At 43.8% G+C, this 21,331-nt stretch overlaps 1 protein-coding gene across 5 annotated transcripts in view; it reads left to right on the top strand.

The window, feature by feature from the left end:
- Window positions 1–18,865, top strand: part of MSRA (methionine sulfoxide reductase A) — a 263,186-nt gene extending 244,321 nt beyond the window's left edge. For all 5 annotated transcript variants that reach the window (XM_085218307.1, XM_085218306.1, XM_085218310.1 and 2 more), the window contains one exon: window positions 18,001–18,865. In XM_085218307.1, coding sequence (XP_085074433.1) covers window positions 18,001–18,165 — 165 coding nt within the window. In that variant the 3' untranslated portion in view covers window positions 18,166–18,865. The remainder of the gene's footprint in view (window positions 1–18,000) is intronic.
- Window positions 18,866–21,331: the final 2,466 nt, after the last annotated feature.

The following is a 21,331-nucleotide window of genomic DNA, read 5'->3' on the forward strand; positions in this document are numbered from 1 at the left end:
CTCTGAGCAACTCCGGTGTCTCCCTGCAGTGGATCAGGGATCTGAAACTCAGTGAGAAGATGTCTTCTGTGCATGTTCTGTTTTTTGATCTCCCTGTGGAAACTTTCCTTGCCTTTCTTAATTTACAAATGTTTACAAGAACCTTTCCACCCCTCATCAACAGAGATCATAGAATTGAATTGGAAGGGACCCTTCAAGGCCATCTGTCCCACTGCCTGCACTGAACAGGGACACTCACAGCTCCATCAGTGCTCAGAGCCCATCCAGCCTGACCTTGGCTGTCTGCAGGGGCAGGACATCCACCATATCACTGGGCAGCCTGTGCCAGTGCTTCACTACCCTTATACTAAAAAACTTTTTCCTTATATCCAGTTTAAATCTCCCCTCTTTTAGCTTGTAAACCATTTCTCCTTGCCCTGCCCAGACCCAGGAGCCTCGGCCGCTCCTCAGACCCTTTGCCCTCCAGACCCCATAAACTTGGAAGTAATGTCTGCATCCATAGAGAGGGCTGTAAACTCCGAGGAGGGGAAATGGGATGGAGGAGGCCCGTTTACTTGGAGAGATTTAATGGGGTCCTGCACCTCCTAATTTCCCACATGAACGAAGCTTTAAAAATAAGAGCCATGTTAAGCTCAGCACAACAAAGTGCTTGTTGCTGGACTGGAATCCAGCAAACCCAGCAAGCATCCACATTCTGAGCGTTAGGTATTGGAAAGGAACAAGACACGCATGCCTTCCGAGCAGAAAAAGAAAGGAAATCAAGCTGCTTTCATGTAGTCCTCGTAATTATTTTTCTCCTGTTGTTCAGAATTCAAGTTTAAAAAAAAAAGAAAAAGAAAAAAAAGAAAAAAAGAGGACTCTAACATTTACTGGCAGTAATCATTTCACCATCTGCTCCAGCGTGCTGCTTCCAGAACACACGTCCTCAGCTGCTGAGCACTCTGCTCTCTGCTCCCTTCCTTTTGGAGTCAGGGATGCCAGCAGTTCCTAAACTGTAACAGCATGAACAAAGCCTTTTTTTTTTTTTTCTTTTTATTAGTATTATTATTTTTTTTAATATATATTTTCCCACTGGCTGGCATTTTATTCAAATGCAGTTAGGACTTTCTGCTGTCTTGTTTCAAAGATGGAGCAATTCCTTTTTCGTCTGAGGGTGTGTATCAGTGACAAAAAAGTGGAACACATGAATGTTTTAATATTGAAGAGTGTCCCAAGAGAGTTTATGCTGTGGTGGAACTCTGTGTATTTCCAGGCTGCTCTCAAGGGTGGATTTAAAGGAAAAAATGGGAAAGATTTCCTAGTGGGGTGCTCTCAACATAGGTCATTGACACCTTTGATTTCTGCTCCCATCAGTCCTGTTGCTGAGCTCAGCACCCTTCTTTCTGATGCTTTCTCTCTGTCATCTTCACGGTACAGCACATCATATGAAGCAGGAGGAGGTGTACCTGGCTGGCAGACAGGCTTTGCTGCCTCCAAGCTCCCTTCAGCTGATGCTGAGCAGAAGCACTTAAGTAAATATATGGGTAATTTAGAGGGCAGAGGGTAACATTAATTAGCTCATCCTGTCCTTGACTGTTTCTGTGTCACTGACTCCCTAATCTATGACTCTTGCCTTTTCTGTTTTTCTTTCTCATGGCAATAATAACCCACGATCTCGGTTTGTACATTTAAATTCAGAATGAAAAATCATCCATCAGTGAAAGCCCCTGTTCAGTTTTCCCACTGTACAGCTAGTGCTTTACAAAGAAATGAGCCAGAGTGAATTCAGAGCCCATTAGGCATATCCCAGGAGGCACGAATCTATATGCTTACAGATGTGCTTACAGATTTAAGTCTGCATTAAGAGAAGAACAAAACCTGCTTGACCGAAGGTATTTGTTGTAAAACACAATTTAGAGTGCAGATTTATACCACCGAGTGACTCTGTGGGATGGCTGCATGTGATTTTATGTTTGTTTCACTGCGTCAGGATCAAATTTGCTCCTTTACAAGCACAGGAAATGTTATTCCTCTGTCAGCCTCACGCACTTGCTCTGCTTTCCCTGAGCCGTGCTGGTTACCTACCCAGGAATCAGGGTTTTTTAATCAGCATTTGATGCAGCTGAACTGTAATGCAGACTGCAGAGGTAATGGGCAATTAAGGCTGGGGCTTCAAAAACACTTTGGGAATATCCTGTTTTCCTGTGATAGGACAAGAGGGAATGGTTTTAAACTGAGACAGGGGAGGTTTAGGTTGGATATTAGGAGGAAGTTTTTCAGCCAGAGGGTGGTGAGGCACTGGAACAGGTTGCCCAAGGAGGCTGTGGATGCCCCATCCCTGCAGGCATTCAAGGCCAGGCTGGATGTGGCTCTGGGCAGCCTGGTCTGCTGGTTGGTGACTTGCACATAGCAGGGGGTTGGAACTGGATGATCATTGTGATCCTTTTCAACCTAGGCAAACTATTTATAAAAGTGTTAAGTGAGCCAATACTTGTTACTCTTCTAGCACAGGGTGGTGATATAAGGCAAATCAGGAGGTCTGAAACAAGGAAAGAAATCTTGGGAAGGGAAGAAGGAGGCTAGAGGAGAAAGTAAAGAAACAGGGCAAAGAGGAAAAGAGGGACAGGGAAGACATTTTGACCTGGAGGAACCCCTAAGTATCAGTGTCTGTTGCAAGTTTTCCTTGTGCAGAGAAAACTCATCCATTGACCTCCTGCTGCTCCCATTACATAGATGCGGACAGCAAGTCCTTATAGTGCCATTGTATCTCTCCCAGTTATTACTTGTAGGTCTGTGTGGTAAAGGGGATCTTTCTCTCGGAGAGTGGTCAGGCACTGGAATGGCTGCCCAGGGAAGTGGTGGAGTCGCCATCCCTGGCAGTGTTCAACAGGCATCTGGGTGATGTGCTACGAGATATGGTTTAGAGCTTGTGGTAGTAATGGTGATAGGAGGACAGTTGGACTAGATGATCTTGTAGGTCCTTTCCAACCTTGCGATTCTATGATTCTGTGATACAAAGATCTTATTGCTTCAGCAGAAGCACAGTTAGCACAAGCAAAGACTATGGGCAGTCACTTTGAGACCATCTGTGGTGCCAGGCGTGATGGGAGAGGCCATGCTGACCTGTGGACCTGGACGTATCGCTTGGAAGAGCATGGGAAATCCTTCCTGGTGTCTCCCCTGTCCACTTGGAGCTGCCCAGATGGGGGATCCCCATGGCTTCCCCTGGGGAAATGGCAGCCTGGGTGGCATCTGCCAGTGCCTTTAGCCTCGGTGACAGCGAGATTGGGGATTTTACACCGCTAGCCACTTCCTGATGAGGGCAAGCTCATAAAGGACCACTTGACATCCTGGGTGAGAGCCAAGTGCTACCTGCAGCAAGCCAACTCCAAAATGAAACTGATTTTTCTCTTACCTACATTCTGCATTCAAGCAGCTGCTCCTAACAGGTGCTCGCTCTCTTCCTAGCAGATGGCGACAGAAAAATGGGTTTGTTGGCAGGTTTCACCACAAAGCAGCCTTCTTATCGCACATATTGATGTGTATACAAACATACACACGCACTATCAGGCTTTCAGTTAAAAAGTAATTCCCCTTCTGATTTAAGGGCAGTCATGTGGGGGCTTAGAAGGGACGGCGCGTGCTCTTGGCTTTTGCTGCATGGATCTGAAGGCATTTGTGGCTGAGCTGCCACAGCACAACCTGGCAAAAATTTGCCCATTCGATCGAGTCTTCTGCTGTATCTGAAAGACTATGTGGTGGGAGGGACGTGCAGTGTTTGACTACATACCTCTGTATTTATCAGTCTCGTGCTGGCTTAAATAACGGGGAGCTAGAAAGCCAGCAGGTTTGAGACAGAGACAGCCCTGATGGTTTTCTCTGTGCCATTGTTAAGGGTAACATAGCAGAAATACAGAAAGCGAATTCTCTCTCTCCTTAAATAAAGCAACCGACTGAAAACTGACAGTGGAGATGCAGCGATGAGCTCGAACAAAGAAAGACAACAGCAGTGTCTTATCGCCAGGAGACGCACCGGGGTTTGGAGTGCTCAATGCGCTCCACGCTGCCTCGGGGAAGTGTAGGGGGAGAGCATTTGTTCCACGTTCCTCACCCGAAGAGAGACAGCTGTCAGACAGATCCTCACATCCCAGCTCCTCCTCGACCCGATAGCTCTGATTCTGCCTGGTGAGGGCTGTAAGCTCAACAAAATGGTGCAGAGCTGTGCCAGATTCGGAGGGCTGCGGTGTCGGTCCAAAGCTCTTTCCAAGCTCGTGTAAGCAGCACCAGGAAGACCCCATGCTCGCTCTGTTTTGCTGCTCATTTCAAACAGACAGTCCGAGCCAAGGCAACCAGATGAGGGTGACATCTGGCTATCAAACCTCTGCCAAGTCACTGCTGTTCTGTAGCTGGCAGGGAGATGCTGTGCTGCAAATGCCAGCTTCTCGCTGAAACACAAAGTGCATTCCCTGCATTTTCTTTGCTTCCTCTCCAGCCACAAACGGTTCGATATTTTGTTTTACTAATGGCCAAATCCAAATCTCCTTTCCAGGGGCATAAATCCACTTCATCAGTGGTAGGGGGCTTAGACAACAAGTGGAATTTGACCCTGAAGTCAGAGATGCTCTCACATTTCTGTAGCTTGCTGACAAATTAACTTGTTGACTTAAAATCTCAACTGCCTTCATTCAAACATCCAATCCTTTCCTGTAGGGTACATTTGTGCAGATAGGAGAGCAGCTTGTGTCTAAACTCCTCAGGCAGGTGGATAAGCTGGAGTAGCTCTGGAGGTCTCTTTCACTACTCTTTTTCTTAAGCTGCATCTCTTTATATTAGGAAAAATGATTCTCCAAACAGGCAGCCATGCACTAGCACAGGCTGCCAAGGGAGAGGATGGACTCAGTGTCCCTGGAGGTGTTCAAGACCCATGGAGGTGTGACACTGAGGGACATGGTCAGTGGGTATGGTGGGCTGGATCAGGCCCTGAGCAACCTGATCTAGCTTTGAATCATAGAGTCATAGAATTGCGGAATGGTTTGGGTTGGAATGGACCTTTAAGATCTCTTAATTCCATCCCCCTGCTGTAGGCAGGAACACCTCCCTGTAGCCCAGCTTGCTCACAGCCCCATCCAGCCTGGCCTGGAATGCTTCCAGGGTGGGAACATCCACAGCCTCTCTGGGCAACCTGTTCAGTGTCTCACCACCCTCGCTGTAAAGAATTTCTTCCTGATATCTAGTCTAAATCTGCCCTCTTCCAGTTTAAAGCCATGCCCCCTCATCCTGTCACTACCTGCCCTTATAAAAAATCCCTGTTGAATGTGTCTGTTCATTGCAGGAGAGGTGGACTGGATGGCCTTTGAGGATTCTTTTCAAATCTAAGGATTCTATGATTCTATGACTTAGGGATCTTAGTGATCCTTTCCACCCTCATTACAGTGCACGGAGAATCACATGATTCTATGTCTCTTCAGTAGGAAATCACTATGGCTTGTGAAAAAAATCACTGTAGCATGTGAAAGAAGTCTGTCACTAATCAAAGGTGCATGGAATTGGAAGAGAGCTTGCGGGGCTCCCCATAATACATTGGTTTTTATTGCTCTCAGAAACAGTTTGATCCCAGCGACTCTGGGGAAGCTCATTCTGGGATGATGTGTGAAGGAGCTGAGCTGCATGATTTACCCTGCTTCCTTATGTAGAGTTCTCATTTTCACCCATCCCTGTGTGCTGCTGTACTCTCAGCACTTCTTGGCAGCTGCCAGAGGGTGTGAAAGAAATAACTGCCCCAGTTTTTGCAGCTGGTATTGTGGCCAAGTGTGTTTCTCCACCTCTTCTGGTAAATTACTTCTGCTGCAGGCACAGTAACCACTTTGCAAAACTGAAGAAGGGAAGTAATTGTATTAGATAAATATGCCCAAGCAAAGCTTGGGCTTTTGGGATGAGTTTGCTTTGCAAAGGATGCAAGTTTTATTTCTACTTTTCCAGTTAGCCTCTGAAGTTGAACTTCTTTGCCACGTATTTTGCAGGCTCCAGGAGCACTGTGCTTTCGGTCTGTGGGCTTTAAGCAGAAGCCATCTGCTTTTGAGGGTACTCACAAGAAGTGGATATTAATACTTGAAAAGTGACTCAGATCTTTTAGGATGTCTTGGGTGGACCAGCTTGCTATAGAAACTAAGTCTAATTCCCACAGCCCACGCCAGAATCTTCACCAGAGTCCATAGCTGAGTAAAGATTAGAGAAACTGAATTAACTGTGTCTTACTTTGTCAACTGCAACTCACCAGCAGTTTTGTCTTCCTAGCTAGCTTGTATGGAGCTGGTTTCAGAGGGGTGCATGTTTGGATGTGGCCCTAGCAAGGTGATGCCGTGAGTAGCACCATGTTTAGGAGGTCATCATCATTTCTCATCAGATCTGCCGACCTCCTGAACGTGGCTGTGGTACACAGAGCTCACTGCAGGAAAAACAAGGTGTATACGTAACAGCATTATTCTGCCTTCTGTTCCAAGATCAGTTGTTGATTTCAGTGCCACAACAGCAAAACCGATCTGTATGGAAATTGGGGATTGAGCATGCTGATTGAATGGTGATTTCATCTGCTGGCTCCATTTAGATCTCGTAAAGAGTAAATGCAACCCATAACAACTTTTGTAACGTTGTCAGAAGTGCCCCTCTATCCATGCTGGAGTAATAGATTAGGATATTTTAAATTTAAATCAAATTTGATCAACGATTTGTCAGACTGGGGAGATCTCTGCATTGTGAGGCATGTGTAGAGGCTGGTACCAAGCTTGAATTGCATCTGATGCTATGTAACTGCTCAAAGTGAAGTATCATTGTGAATCTATATCGTATATAGTTTTAGATGTTGTCCTTATCATATCATTGTGCCATCGAAACATGTCTTCCTGTATAATAATCAGTTAAGCTGCAGAGCTATTGTGGCAGCATGGCATATTTATGTCGGGACAAACAAAAAATAGTCAGTTTGATATAATTCAAGTACTTGAGAGACAAAAAGCTAATTCAGGTTTCCGAAAGTGCATTTGCAATTATTGTTAGTAAGCAGCTTAACCAACCTGAAAGCAAACGCTAAACCATCCAGATCTTAGTCTTATTAAGCCTGTGTGTTTCCTGCCACTTAGAAGTCTATCAAAAGCCTAAAGATCTGGGAAAATGAGATTTTCTGGAAGGCAAGCTTTAAAGTTTACCTCCTTCTTTTCTGAAAGGAGAAGGCGATGCTGTTTCTGGAACTCAGACGGAGTGCGCACGTCACTGCTGCAGTGTTTCATGGAACATCCTTTGTTTATTCACACTGTGCCACTTTTAAACTTCAGATGTAAACAACAAAGGCTTCTTTGTATTTCACACTATCTCATACTCACTACCTTGCAGAGTCCAAAGCCAAAACACTGTGCAATTTTACCCTTCTCACACTTTCTTCTGCTTGTTGGATGCGTTCTTCTATCCTTTCCTATTTATAGTAGCTGGAAAACTGCTTATTTTCTGCTTAAAATCTTTCTCTTGACTTTTCAGTCCTTGCTATGGGATTAAAATTGTATTCCTCGTAACTACTTTGAATATAATTTTAGTAGCAATTATGCACATATTCAATAACTGAAGCAATTTGTCATCATGAAGGATTCAGATTGCTTTACAGTGGTCAACCTGTCTGTGATCTGGTATAGAGATGAAAATCTGTATAAAGACCCACTGAACTCAGCTGCTCAGTCAGAAAGGGCGGATGACCTGGACTGGAAATGTGGCAGCACACAGAATAGGATGGGATGGTTTCCATTTTGAACCAGGGTTCAGCTGGAAATTTCACAGAAATGAAGCAGAATTCTCTCCAGCCTTTAGAATCACAGAATGGCTTGGGTTGGAAGGGACCCCAAGAATCAAGTTACAACAGGCAGGGCCAGCAATCTCCAGATCTGGTACTAGCCCAGGCTGCCCAGGGCCCCATCCAACCTGGCCTTGAACACCTCCGGGGATGGACGGGGCATCCACAGCCTCTCTGGGCAGCTGTTCCAGCACCTCACCATTCTCTCTGTAAAGAACTTTCCTGACACCCAATCAAATCCTTCCCTCCTTGAGCTTAAAACCATTCCCCCTTGTCCCGTCACTGTCTACCCTTGTAAAAAATTGATACCACCACTGTTTATAATCCTCTTTTAAGTACTGGAAGGCTGCAATGAGGTCATCCTGCAGCCTTTTCTTCTCCAGGCTGAACAAGCTCAGCTCCCTCAGCCTGTCTTCATAGGAGAGGTGCTCCAGCCCTCTGATCATCTTTGTGGCCCTCCTCTGGACCCTCTCCAACAGCTCCACATCTTTCCTGTCTTGGTGGCCCCAGACCTGGACATTTTTTTACCATGGGGTAGGACCTCAGTTTTATGTTGCACTGGATATGCAGTGGGCCAGGCTCTGAATTTTGCTGTACGTATCTTGTGCTGGATCCATCTCCTCTCTGATTGCTGCTGCCTGGGGCTGGGCAGCCTGCTTCTCCTCCCATTCCATGCTACACATTGGAAAAATCAGCACAATGCTTTGCTGCATACAATCCTGACCTATACACGTAGTATAGATGAAATCATTTCAAGAAAACTGGAGTATAGCCATGCTGACTTTTTCTTTTCCAAATGATACTCTCTCATGATCCTGACCCTTTACGATGCATTTGAGCATAGAAGAGATTTCTGATGAGCTCATTTAAATAGAATGTTTAACATACAGCCCGGAACAGTTTAGGCAGGTTGAATCAGAAAGTCAATTTAGATGTGTTTGTTTGGGACAGAAGATGGTATTGGTTGAAACCCTTAACCAGGGATGGTCAGAGGTGAGGTGGGTAATAGTCCTGCTTCTCTAGAAAACAGGCTCTGGGCTTCCACCACAAACAACTTTAACTTCTATAGAGGGTGAACAATACCACCCAAATAATCTCCCAGTTTCCAAGGATTATATGGTTTGGCATTGCATGCTAATGGCTGTGAGAGGCTGAATAGAAAAACAGAGTTTGTTATTAGAGGCACAGTAAGCGGTAGAGATGCAGGTTGCATCAATTTCCACTGTAAGTGTCTTTCAGATACTCTGATGTACCAATTTTTGTGACTTCAGAAATAAGTTTTTGTGCTTGATGTCTGAAGGTTTTCCCCCGCAGTTACAGCAGAAGTTTTCTCTGTATCTCTCAGTATAAGTTTAGGAAGAGATAAATTGTTTATTCATCTTAAAAATTTATCTTTCCTGAGAAGCTGTCATGCCAATGCACTGTGGAAGAAAAACTTGATATAAATCCAGTGTTGACTCCTGTTAGAAAAATAGAATGATTGCAGTGTAAGAGTAGAGCTAAATTGAGCCCTCAGCCTTAAGTATATTAAATCATAGAGTCATAGAATCATAGAATCACCAAGGTTGGAAACGATCTACAAGATGATCCAGTCCAACTGTCCACCAATCACCAACAGTTTTCACTAAGCCATGTCTCTCATGAACATTTTTACTTCCACATTGCAACTCCCTGGAATGAAAAATAATTGCAGTTATTTTTCCAGACTTCCATTTATTGCAAAAAGTATATGTGTCATGCAGGTTGGTCTGCACTTTGCAGTGTAGCATGGTCCAGAGATAACTGACCTAATGGAGGTGGTAAAGTCTTGTCAACAGAGCATGTTGATGTGGAGTGTTTTCCTTTGCTCACGGAGAACGTGAATTTGCCTCTTCTTAGCCTTATGCTGCTGTTGGAACCAAGTTAGCTTCTCAGCATCACTCAAGATCGTTCTACATGGAGATACCATCTCATGTTTGCACTGGTTAGAAGATTCTGCACTGAGCTTCAGTGCTCCATATGTGGGTTGTGACCAGTGTCCACATCTCGGTTTTGACCTGGCCATTTTTCACTTCAGGAATATGAGGTAATGGATGAGCATTCAGTGAAGAGCAGTCTGCCATCTCAAACTATGGAATAGATTTTACCTTTAGATCCCTGCAAGTCAGAACAGGGCATATCTTTTCTTAGCCATCATCAATTATCCATGCGGGATGTGCAGTAAAAGGCTGTTTGGCTACGTTAAAACTGTCTAGACAAACAGAACTTCCAACTCTCTCAATGTCTCCTTCAACACCTAATTAGTTCCCAGATGCTAGTTGAGCAAGATGTCTTTTATCTTTGCTGATGTTGTCTTCCTATGCCTCCTAAATGCCCTCTGCTGCCATTTTTCACTTTCATTTTTCATCCCTCAAGAGAAGGCAGGGTGGGTGTTCAGGAAGCTCTGTGCTGCAGGTCAAGCTTGTAAAGACTGCAGGTCAAGCTGATCCTGTTATACCAGTCAGTATCAGGAGCAAAAACTTTTAATCCAGAATTAGACTGATACGATAGAGAGAAAGCAGGATACAACTTCCTTTTCATTTCCAAAAGGAAAATAATAGAACTGCAGATTTTATGTCCCTGTCAGCTTCATTTCATACGATGTAGGACAATTTCACCATTTATCTTTTTTCAGCGTTGAAGATGCAAAGAGGTCTGCCTGTACAAACGTGCCATTTCAGCTGGCGTAGCTGATTCTTGTGGGCAACGAGGAAGCACATTCAAATGTAAAAGAGGAGGAAATATCAGAGTAACTGCACCTCTGATCCTTCCTGCAGCTTCAGAGCATATCCACTTGGCACCTGGGCTATGTTAATATCCAGGCTATCGGCCAGCAGTGATTTACCTTGGCAGGTCTGACATATATCCAGGCCCAGCAATTCCTTCCCCTCTGGCAGGGATGACTGACCAACAGCCTCCTTCAAGCTACGTGTTTATCAGAGAGAGCAGATCTTCAAACCAAGAAAACAGACTACATATATATATTTATATACGTACTGTTTTCCCCTAAGGCTTGTGAGGCTATGTCTCCATCTAGGTTCAGATGTGCTCTGTTGTGTGTGTTGTTGTTTTGTTTTTTTTTTTTCCAATAGGCTTACAGCTCCTACAGAGTCAGTTTTGCAGTTTTATAGATTAGAATCAAGATTCTACAGCTTAGCACTTTGCATCATCATCTTTTTAAGTATCTGTTGTATTTCTTTCTTATCTGCATTTTCCCTATGCTGCCCTAGAATGCAGTCATATAAACAATTCCAACAGAGCCATGTAACAGCATTTTTCCTCTTTGACCAGGTTATGTGTGATCCCTGTAGGATGATTATGCCTCCAGATTTATCCTGTAGTCACATAGCAGCTAGTTTTCTCTCACAGCAAAGTCCAAAGATGTGAGGCCAGTGAGTTTCACCATTTCTGCTCTTTGATCCATATGCCCACACTATGAAGGATGCAGAATTTGTGCTAGCCCAGCTAAATCTTTCCCAGCGTCAATCTTGTCCAATTTGCAATTGCAAAGTAAGTTCTGAGGCTAGACAGCTTCCCTGCAAAGGTATTAATAATACTTAGAAATTACATAGCACTCCAAAGCCCTGTGCAAGCATTAGCTAATTGTGCAGCACTCCAAAACCCTGTGCAAAACATGAGTGAATCAATTCTTGCAGCACCTATCGGATGCATCAGTGCCCTTCAGTTCCCTATACAGAGAGGTAAATGGAACCAGAGGAAAGGATCCTTGGCAGCATTGTTCTGCCCAGCTGGCTTGCTGTGGGTAAAAACTTGATTTTCAAAAAGAGGTCACCTCCACAGATGGAAATGCAGATTTTACCAACTAGGCATGATTTCAGCCAATTGCAGGGCTCTGCAGAGGTCGTTGACATTGATTAGATTGGAAAAACCAACCTCAGTAAGTGACATAGAGAAGACTGGGCCAGGCACAACAAAATGAATTATAATGTTAGCTAGAATAGCAGGCGAATGTTTACCGGTGCGATGCTCCAGCCAAATGAAGGCAGCGCAAAGGAAACAATTTAAAATGATATATCAGATATATCTCTGCAGAGAGGCTGTCTCAGGGAAGACAAGAGCTATAGCTACACGATACTTGGCAAGTGAAAGAAAAGATGAAACATCCTCTTTCAATGGCACAGTGCTGAAGCTTTGCACTACTCGTTGTGTTAATTCCTCAAGCTGATCCTCACTGCAAGTCTGCCTTGCAAGAAAAGTGAATTTCAATACTCACAGGATGACGGAATCGTGAAGGTTGGAGAAGACCTCTGACATCGCCAACCTCAACCTCAGCCCAGAGATTTTAGAGGGCCCCCTGGAAATACAGAGGCATCATGTAACTTGTTGAGGCAGCAGACAACCTGCGTGTTGAAGCTGAGTGCAGGCTGTACGCTTGCTTCTAAAGAGCATGGTGAATCACACACAGGATGATGCTATTTTTATTAAAAGCCACAGAATGCTAGAAACCAATTAATATACTCCACTGCTTCTCTAATGCTTCTGCTGGGAAAATTAAATGGTTTCACTTAACAAAACCAATTTTAAAGCTTTTTCTGTCAAAATTACAAGTGGGTTCAACCCCTCCTCTAAACTTCCATGAGCCATGCAGTTTCAGCACAACATACCAAAGCATCAGTGACTAAATCTATTCCTTCAAGTATTTGAAGGTGCAGGAGTATCTGGCCTTTATGGCACAGTTCATCCCAAATTCTTAAAGCACTCTGTGAGTATTAGCTGCTCCCATCTGAATATAAACAAGGAGCCACACACCTTGAATGTGTTGTTGCCATGCTGGTACGTCAAATGATTAAATATTTTGACATACTTTGGCTCACCGTAGTCAGCTGGCTACCAAAAGATGAAGCAGCAATTAATGTCGATTCGGAGGGCAGCAGCAAATCCAAACGGAGAAGTATCATGTGCTAAATACTGTTGCTTGGGAATAAGTGAAGAACAACTTCTGGTTGTACTGGTTTGGTTTATTCCTTGGCAGTCTACCATACAATCTCCCTGGCTGAAGGACAGCGTTTCCCATCACAAGGCATAACTGAGCAGAACTGAAACAAAATGATTTCACTGACATGCAGTCTGCAGTGCATCCCAGTGACCAGTGCTAGACCTTGAGTGAGGCAGGAAGAACATGTGGAAAATGACACTTTCTATGCCAAAGAGTAGGAGGTCCCTTAAAATCTGTCTAACTGTATTTGCACATCGTGGGGACCTCACACTGCAGCTGAGATGGGACTGTGGGTACTGGATTGGGTGACAGATGGTTTGGAGAACCAACTGGCATAGTGCAAATGGGAAAATAATAGGGTTTGATTGCTGCAGTCCATTGTGGTTTTGAGCATATGCATCCAAAACCACTACTAGTTCACTCGTGTTTTCCTTATGAAAGCTGAGTATTTTACATATCAGTTCTGGAGACTGACTGATGGTTGTGGATGCTTGACCTGTCTATAGAAGACATGACACAGATAACACCGTAGCAGAAAGCTGCAAAATTACTCACGTCCATATTCACAACTGGGGAATGTGGGGCTTCCCACACTGTGTCATGGTTACAATTTGGAGGAACTGTCTCAAGTTCAAGCTACAAAAGAGACTCATGGTAGAACTGCTCAACAGTGGCAGATCAGTGCACACAGATGGTGGTTGGCTACAGGTAGGAAAAGAACATAAATTAGAAAGGGCTTCCACACCAGCATTGTGGGTAAACAGTGATCTAAATTAGACCTGCTACCAAAGGTGGGCATCTCTGAGATGATCCAGCAGAATTAAAGACATTTTTCACTGCAGGCTGGGTATCAGAAGTTGATGGGCATGCACAGAATGCAGCATTTCAGAGAAGAGTCCATGTGACTTTAGAAGAGGCAACTTGTGTCTTGCAGATACGCTTTTTTGAAGAGATGAGCTGAGAAAAAGGCAGACAGCTGCTGAGGATTAAGAGGAAAGTTTTTCTTTTGAATAACTGGTTATAGATAGGAAATAAAAGATACAAATAACAGGGCAGTTTTCACAATGAAAGGAGATTACCAGGTATCTGTCCTGGGAACTGATGCAGTTCAATATCCTCATAAAAGAAGTGAAAAAAGGAGACGGTCATCAGTGATGGACTGAAATCTGCTGATGGCATAGAGTTATTCCAAGTAAGCAAAAGTAGACATTGCGACAAAAAGCCGCAGAAGAATCTGACGATATCAAATGTCTGTGCAATAAAATAGCTGCTGAAATTCCATGTTGATAAAAGTCAAGTGCAAACACAATGATAGGGTTTAAATTAACCCACGAAATAAGTCCTGGTGCCATTGCAGATGGTTCTTTGAAAACGTCTGCTCAGTACTGAGCAGAGGTCAGAAAGGCAAGTGGAATGCAAAGAATTTCTGGGAAAGAGATGGGGAATGAAAGAGAAAATGTAAGTACAGCACTGAGTAAATCCGTGGTGATTTTGTATAGAGTGCAATTCCAGTCACCCCATCTCAATGAGGCGGTAAAATAGAACCAGAGAGGATGCAGAAGAGGGCAAGAAGGCTGACCTGTGTTATGAGTGGGGAGTCTAAACAGCCTCAGCCACTGAAGCCTGCAGAAGAAATGAATGAATGGGATGAAGGCAGAGAATCAAGATCACTATGCAAAGAGCAAGTAAGAATTATTTTTTGTGGCAGAAGCTGTTCTGTGTAATGACATGGCCAGGCAATAAGTTTTAAGCAAACAACAGGAAAAAAACACTTTTGCAAGCTATAATAAATTAGAAAACTCATCAAACAAAACCTTTCACAATCCAGAAGTACAAGCTTTAAAAAAGTGGTAGTGCTGAGGTTCCCAATGCAGGCTACACGGCTTTTGTGCTCCACCACTGACCTCAAACATCAAATTGACTGTGTTCTCTTCATCCATTTTGGTTGGGCAGGACTTGGGTTCTGGTTTGGTTTGGCTTCTGTTCTAAAACCTGCAAGATTTTTTGGGGCTGGGTTGTAATCAGATAGGGGATGGTTGTGCTCTTCCACTGTGATCTCTTGAGTTGTGAAAGCCACAGAAGTCCCTTGAATATATTGATGAGTTAATTCTATCTTAACTGTAGTGGGATATCTGGGGGAAGAACGATCCAAGAGTACTTCAGAAATTTCCTGCACTCTGTAAAAGGTCCCAATGGTGGATTATAGAATCTTATCATGGAATCATAGAATGGTTTGGGTTGGAATGGACCTTTAAGGTCATCTACTTCCAACCCCCCTACTGTAAGCAGGAACACCTCCCACCAGACCAGGTTGCTCACAGCCCCATACAACCTGGCCTTAAATGCCTCCAAGGAGGGGGCATCTACCAGCTCCCTGGAGATATTATAAAAGAATTACATTCTCTTTCACTCGATTCTTCCCATTTCTGCATGCAAAAGCTGCAGCTGCCCTTTTGGCTGACACATGGTGCTGGGAGCTCACACTGGATAGCTTGGGAATTGTGTGGACTAAAAAGCAAGGACCAAAAAGTCTGCTAGAACAGGATTATTGTCAAATTACATCTGCCTTGGCGGCAGAAAATCAATCAAGAGTGTGCTGATTTACACCTGCCAGAGCCAACACATCATGAACTTCATCATCTTTCCCGGTGATGTTTTTATCTTTACACTGACACAGTCAGTGAGAGGAAAATATTTTCCCATTTAAAATCAAAACATTCAAGGTAGTGTTTGGCAAAGCTCTGGAGCCTGGGGTTCCCGCTGATTCTGACAACAGTGCTGGTATCTTTTGCTAATGACCAAAGAGCAATATAATGAGTTGTCTTGGGCTTCTGCTCTATTCAGCGTGCACTGTTTTAATAGGCTGTTAGTAATTCTGAAAGGGATAAATGATGTTTATGCCCCCTCGTGGTATGTTACTGAACAGAATGGATTTTCTAACAGAAAAAATAAAAAAAAAAAAAAAATGAGGCCAATGATGGAAAAGTCCCAGGTAAAAATCTGTAACAAATACTGTTTTGCACAGTAGAAAAATATCCATCCCTCCAGCAGCGTCCTCATGACTCAGACAAGGAGGAAGCCAATTTTGCAGCATTTTCAGCAGCAAGTAAATGACTAATGCCCATGATGACAGAGCCTGTGCCATCTTTCTGCGGTGAAGATAATGCAGAAAGTGCTTTTTTTTGCTAGAAATGTTAGGAAGCCAGTGAAACATTGCTTTCTTAAAGCAGTTGTGTTGACATCTCTTTGTGTCAGTTGTTGCCAACCTGTTGTGATACAGGACTTCATGTTTTTATCTTCTTTACTAATACATCTGGCACGTAAATAGCTTAGTTCCCTTGGGACAAAACCTGTCCCAAAGATGAAAAATATTGTTCAGTGATTTTACGTGGGAAAACAAGATTGGAGTCCTGTGAAATAGGGCTTGTTATCTCTGTGCTCAAATGTGGGATCACAACATTGCTTAGCTAGTCCACAACTTCCTTATCTGCACTAAGAATTTAGATGTCAGGTTTTGAATAAAGGGCTCCCCAAACAAGTCCATCACGGATTTTGTAATCTTATTGCTTAGCTCCTGATAGAAAGCTGAATACAGCCAAATGTGTCTCCAGGAAGTGAAATTACCAGAATGCATTGGACTGGTGTCAGCCTTGTCTGGCAGCTAACTCCTGAATGGTATCAGTACTCTGCTACACAGAGGCAGGAGCTAAGAAACCCTGTTGTAAGATATTTTAAGGCTCTTTGGCCCCCAAAAAATAAAATAAATTAATTAATTAATTAATTAATGTTTAAGTACTTGCTAATAGTTTATTTACATACTTTCTTGACTTGTCATTCTTTTCTCTGAGCAGTGACCAGGGATGTAGGAGACCACTGGAAAGAGAAAGGGAATGATTTCCTTTCCATGTTCATGATGAGTCTGACCAAAATAGTGCGTTTAAATGAAAGTTGTGGGTTTAATCCTGGCTAGGCCGGATGGAAAATACTGGAATGCAATCACTGAGGGACTCGAAGGATGTCCATCTCTAAAGATCTCTGAGAAGTAGTTAAACAAAGGTCTGCTGGCTGTTGTGAGTTGTATTGCGATGAAGGAAGTTGGATTGGATGACTTCCTACAGGTCCTTCCAGGTCTGGTTATATGACGTTGTGTGGTAGCTTCCTTTTATTGGTTTTATTGCCAGTATGACGAGATGGCACACATTTGCCAGGTGATCAGCTTATCTGCTAATGCTTTCTTCTTAAAGCCCATCTTGCTGTCAATTCTGGCTGACAGCAACACAGATCTACCAATGTCCAGGGCTTTAGAAATATACTTTACAACAGTAAACACTAGTCTGACACCAATTAAAGTGCTTATAAGATTATCATGGACTGCAGTGAGCAGTTCCCACTGAGATGAGATGAGAACTGGCTCCAAAAGGTTGGTGCTTAGCAATTTCCTTAGAAATGAAAAATTCAGTAGGTAAAATGGCATGGCAATTCATACGAAAACAAACCTTCCTCTATCAGAAAACCTCCATGAGTTTTGAATTCAGCTAGGGATATCAGAAAGAAATTTAAGTCTAATTTGAAATTCCCACCCACGTTCCTTCTCCTGTCCCTGCAAAATGATTGCTGCTACTGGTCCACTCACTGGCAGATCTTCTTTCAGAAGTGAGACACAATTTGCCTAAAAAATACTTTTCTGTTCATGATGGAGTCACTCATTTTGAAGAAAGGGTTTGCAGAGACAGTGAAAAGAGCCTGAATGTTCTTATTTCCCTCTGTTGTCAGTGGGGCTCAAATTTCATCCCAAAATTCTTCTTGGCACAATTGGCTGAACTGTGTATTTCAGAACTGAGACATTGGCCAAGTGAAATCCTTGGACACCTGCAAAGCTGCCAGCCTTGCGCATCTCTTTTCCACTTGTATTGATGGCACCACATCCCTGCCTGGTGTGGCTGATAAAGAGAACAAATGTGTGGCGATAGCAAATTAAACAAATGAACCATTAGAAATGAAGGGTGCACTGCCCCTTCTCTCCGACACATATTTTGGTGCCCACAACCTCTTCTAGAGAAATTACAAGGATAAAGGGCTCTCAGAGATGTGTTGTCAGTGTGGTCCAGGCACTGAGAGATGCCTGTGGTTCCTTCTGAGAGGAAACTGTATGTCATTCATCAGCAGGAAAGCCAACAAGCCACTAATGGATCTCCATGTTGTCTCTTGACAGGTATTGACAGAAAGCGGTTTTGGTGCCATCACAACAGAAATCCGGGAGGCTCCGGAGTTTTATTACGCTGAAGATTACCATCAGCAGTACCTCAGCAAGAACCCCAATGGATACTGTGGCCTCGGGGGAACAGGGATTTCCTGCCCCATCGGGATCAGGAAATAGCTTGTGCTCATGGCACCCCCAATGCTTTGTTCTAGTGGGTTGTTCTGAAAAGGCCAACAACGAGAGGTGTTTCGGTACCCACAGCATCAGCACATCAAGATTTGGGATTCCCAGTGGGATGGCTTGCTGTAATCTGAGCAGCTTCCCATCCGTTGACATTAAAAGCCAAGGAGATTTGGAAATTTTGCTTGCTGGCAGCTTCTTGCTCTGTGCAGTTCCCTGGTTTCCTTGTAAGCTTGAAATCTAGAGAGGAAAGAAACTTCTTAAAGTTTGGCTTGAAGTGCTGTTAAAGGGATGGATTATGGGGTGGCTGTACCCATTAAGCACTTAGCATAGCTAATATCTATAGGCGTACTTATTTTCTTGGACTGATGAATTTGTTCTTGGACTGATGAATTTGTTCATGCTTTAGCTTTGACTTCTGGAGACATGGCTGAGCTCATCTTAGCTATCACAACCCTGTAATTTGATGTCTTTGAGAATGATGAATTTAGAAGATCAGTAATTCTCTCACAATTCCACTTCCACTGCAACGTGTAATATCACCTATAGTGCCTATTTTCTGAAGCAATTTTAGTAAGAAAAAGTAAAAATTGTAATATGATACTTCCTTTTGACAGTTCCAAAAAATGTACAAACACAAAAAGAAATCAATTTGGTTTCCTGCGCTACAATAAATTACGAAGACAGGAAAGAAAAATGCTATCTCCAGTGTGTTCCATGGCTTTAAATGTATGTCTGAGTAGATCTGGAAAAGGTATCAAATATTAGAAAAGTCTGCAGCTTACTAATTAAATACCAGGGCTTTTTAAAATCAGTATCATTATGCATGACACTACAGAGGAATATGCTAGGTGTACTGTAACATAATTATTCCCATGATTAGCTATTTGTACTTCAGTAGCTTTTGATGTCACCACCAAGATTTTCTGGTCAATTGGAGAGGTCCCAAAGGGTTGGAGACTTGCCACTGTGACTCCCATCTACAAGAAGGTTACTAAGGGGAGCTGCAGGCCACTCAGCCTGACCTCAGTGCCAGGAAAAATTATGGAGAAGATAATTTTGAGTGAGATTACATGGCGTGTGAGGGACAACTGGGTGATCAGGCCCAGCCAGCATGGATTTGTGAAAGGCAGGTCCTGCCTGGCCAACTTGATCTTCTTCTATGATGGAGTGACCTTCTGGAGGATGAGAGAAGGGCTGCTGGTGTGATCTACCTAGACTTCAGCAAAGCCTTTGACACTGTCTCCCACAGTTCTCCTAGAGCTTCTTCATACAGCTTCTCCTGGAGACTCATGGCTTGGACAGTGCACTCTTTTCTGGGTAAGGAACTGGCTGGAGGGCCAGGCCCAAAGAGTGGAGTCAAATCCAGCTGGTGGCTGGTCCAAGTAGTGTTCCCCAGGGATTGGTATTTGGGCCTGTCCTGTTTAATATCTTTACTGATGATTTGGATGAGGGCATTGAGTGCATCCTCAATAAGTTTGCAAATGACACCAACTTGTGAGGAAGGATAGATCTGCCTGAAAATTAGGAAGGCCCTACAGAGGGATCTGAACAGGCTGGATAGTTGGGCAGAAGCCAACGGGATGAAGTTCAACAAGACCAAGTGTTGGGTCTGGCACTTTGGCCACAACCCCAGGCAACGCTACAGGCTTGGAGTAGAGTAGCTGGCTGGAAGACTGTGTGGAGGAAAAGGACCTGATGGGGTTTGTCAGTGCTTGGCTGAACATGAGCCAGCAGTGTGCCCAGGTGGCCAAGAAGGCCATTGGTATCCTGGCTTGTATCAGAAATAGTGCTGCCAGGAGCACGGAAGTGATCATCCCTCTGTATTCAGCAGCACCCCTCACTGCAAGAAAGACATTGAGGCCATGGAATGTGTCCAAAGAAGGGCAACAAAGCTGTGAGGGGTCTGGAGCACAAGTGTTACAGGAAATGGCTGAGGATTGTCTGGAGAAGAGGAGGCTCAGGAGTGACCTTATAGCTCTCCACAGCTACTTGAAAGGAAGCTGTGGTGAGGTGAGGTTTGGCCTCTTCTCCCATGTAAGTAGTGATAGGACAAGAGGGAATAAGCTCCTTGCATCAGGGGAGATTCGGGTTGAATGTTACAAAAAAATTTTTATCCAAAATAGTGGTCAGGTGCTGGAATGGGCTGCCCTGGGGCAAGCTTGCAAGGAGCTACTACTGGCAGGATTGCCATATTAGGCTTCTTCTGGAAACACACCAAAAAGTGTCCACATCACATTTGGAATTTCCAGTTGCCATAGGAACTGGTCACCTATTTGTTGTTAGTGTTTACCTCTGAATCGTTCTGTTGTTCACTGTCAAGGAAACCAGCACTTTCGTCCAATTTCCTAGGCATGGGGTGATGTAAAAGCAAAAAAAAAAAAAGATAGGAAAATAAAGTCTGACTTTCTTCCTACGCATTTTTAACCTTGGTGCATTTCAGACTTCAGCAGGATAACTCTTAGTTTGTTCCAATGCACTGGGCAAAACGTTTCATATTTTGAATCATTTTGATGCTCATAAGATGTTACCTAGTTTCCTGTGTCCTTTCCTCTCCCTTGCCCCGCACTCACTAGTGCAGTTATTGTATCATTAAAGTGTTTGGAGAAACACCATTCTGTCCTTAATACTGAGCTCAGGTCTGAACTTGTCTGACTTCTTTTGAGTCTTCTCCCCTTATTTAGTGGAGATACTCTACAGAGGAATTTTGGCCTTGAACTCTTGCAGTTGCTGTTGGAGGTACAAACAGTATGGAAGGTAAAAATAGTAAAGGAGAAATGAGTCAGATTTATGGATTGGTTTTCTAAGCTGGGTTTGGTTTTGTAAGCCACCCTAGTACACAATTTTCTGGAAGGATGGGAGTGGTTGCCTCAGTATCTTTGGCTCTAATTCCCTGGAGGCATTCAAGGCCAGGCTGGATGTGGCTCTGGGCAGCCTGGTCTGGTGGTTGGAGACTCTGCACATAGCAGGGGGGTTGAAACTCAATGATCATTGTGATCCTTTTCAGCCCAGGCCATTCTATGATTCTATGATTCTATGAATTCACGCTTTTTGAACCTGGCCCTACCACAGAGCTGCTGCTTACTTCTGATAATGTAGAGGTGGTCTGAACATAGAGAGGAGAAAATCCATTCAAATTTTGATAGGCTCCAGCACTTCTCAA

The sequence above is a fragment of the Meleagris gallopavo genome, chromosome 2 (genome assembly GCF_905368555.1).
Source record: "Meleagris gallopavo chromosome 2, MGAL_WU_HG_1.1, whole genome shotgun sequence".
Classification (NCBI taxonomy): domain Eukaryota; kingdom Metazoa; phylum Chordata; class Aves; order Galliformes; family Phasianidae; genus Meleagris; species Meleagris gallopavo.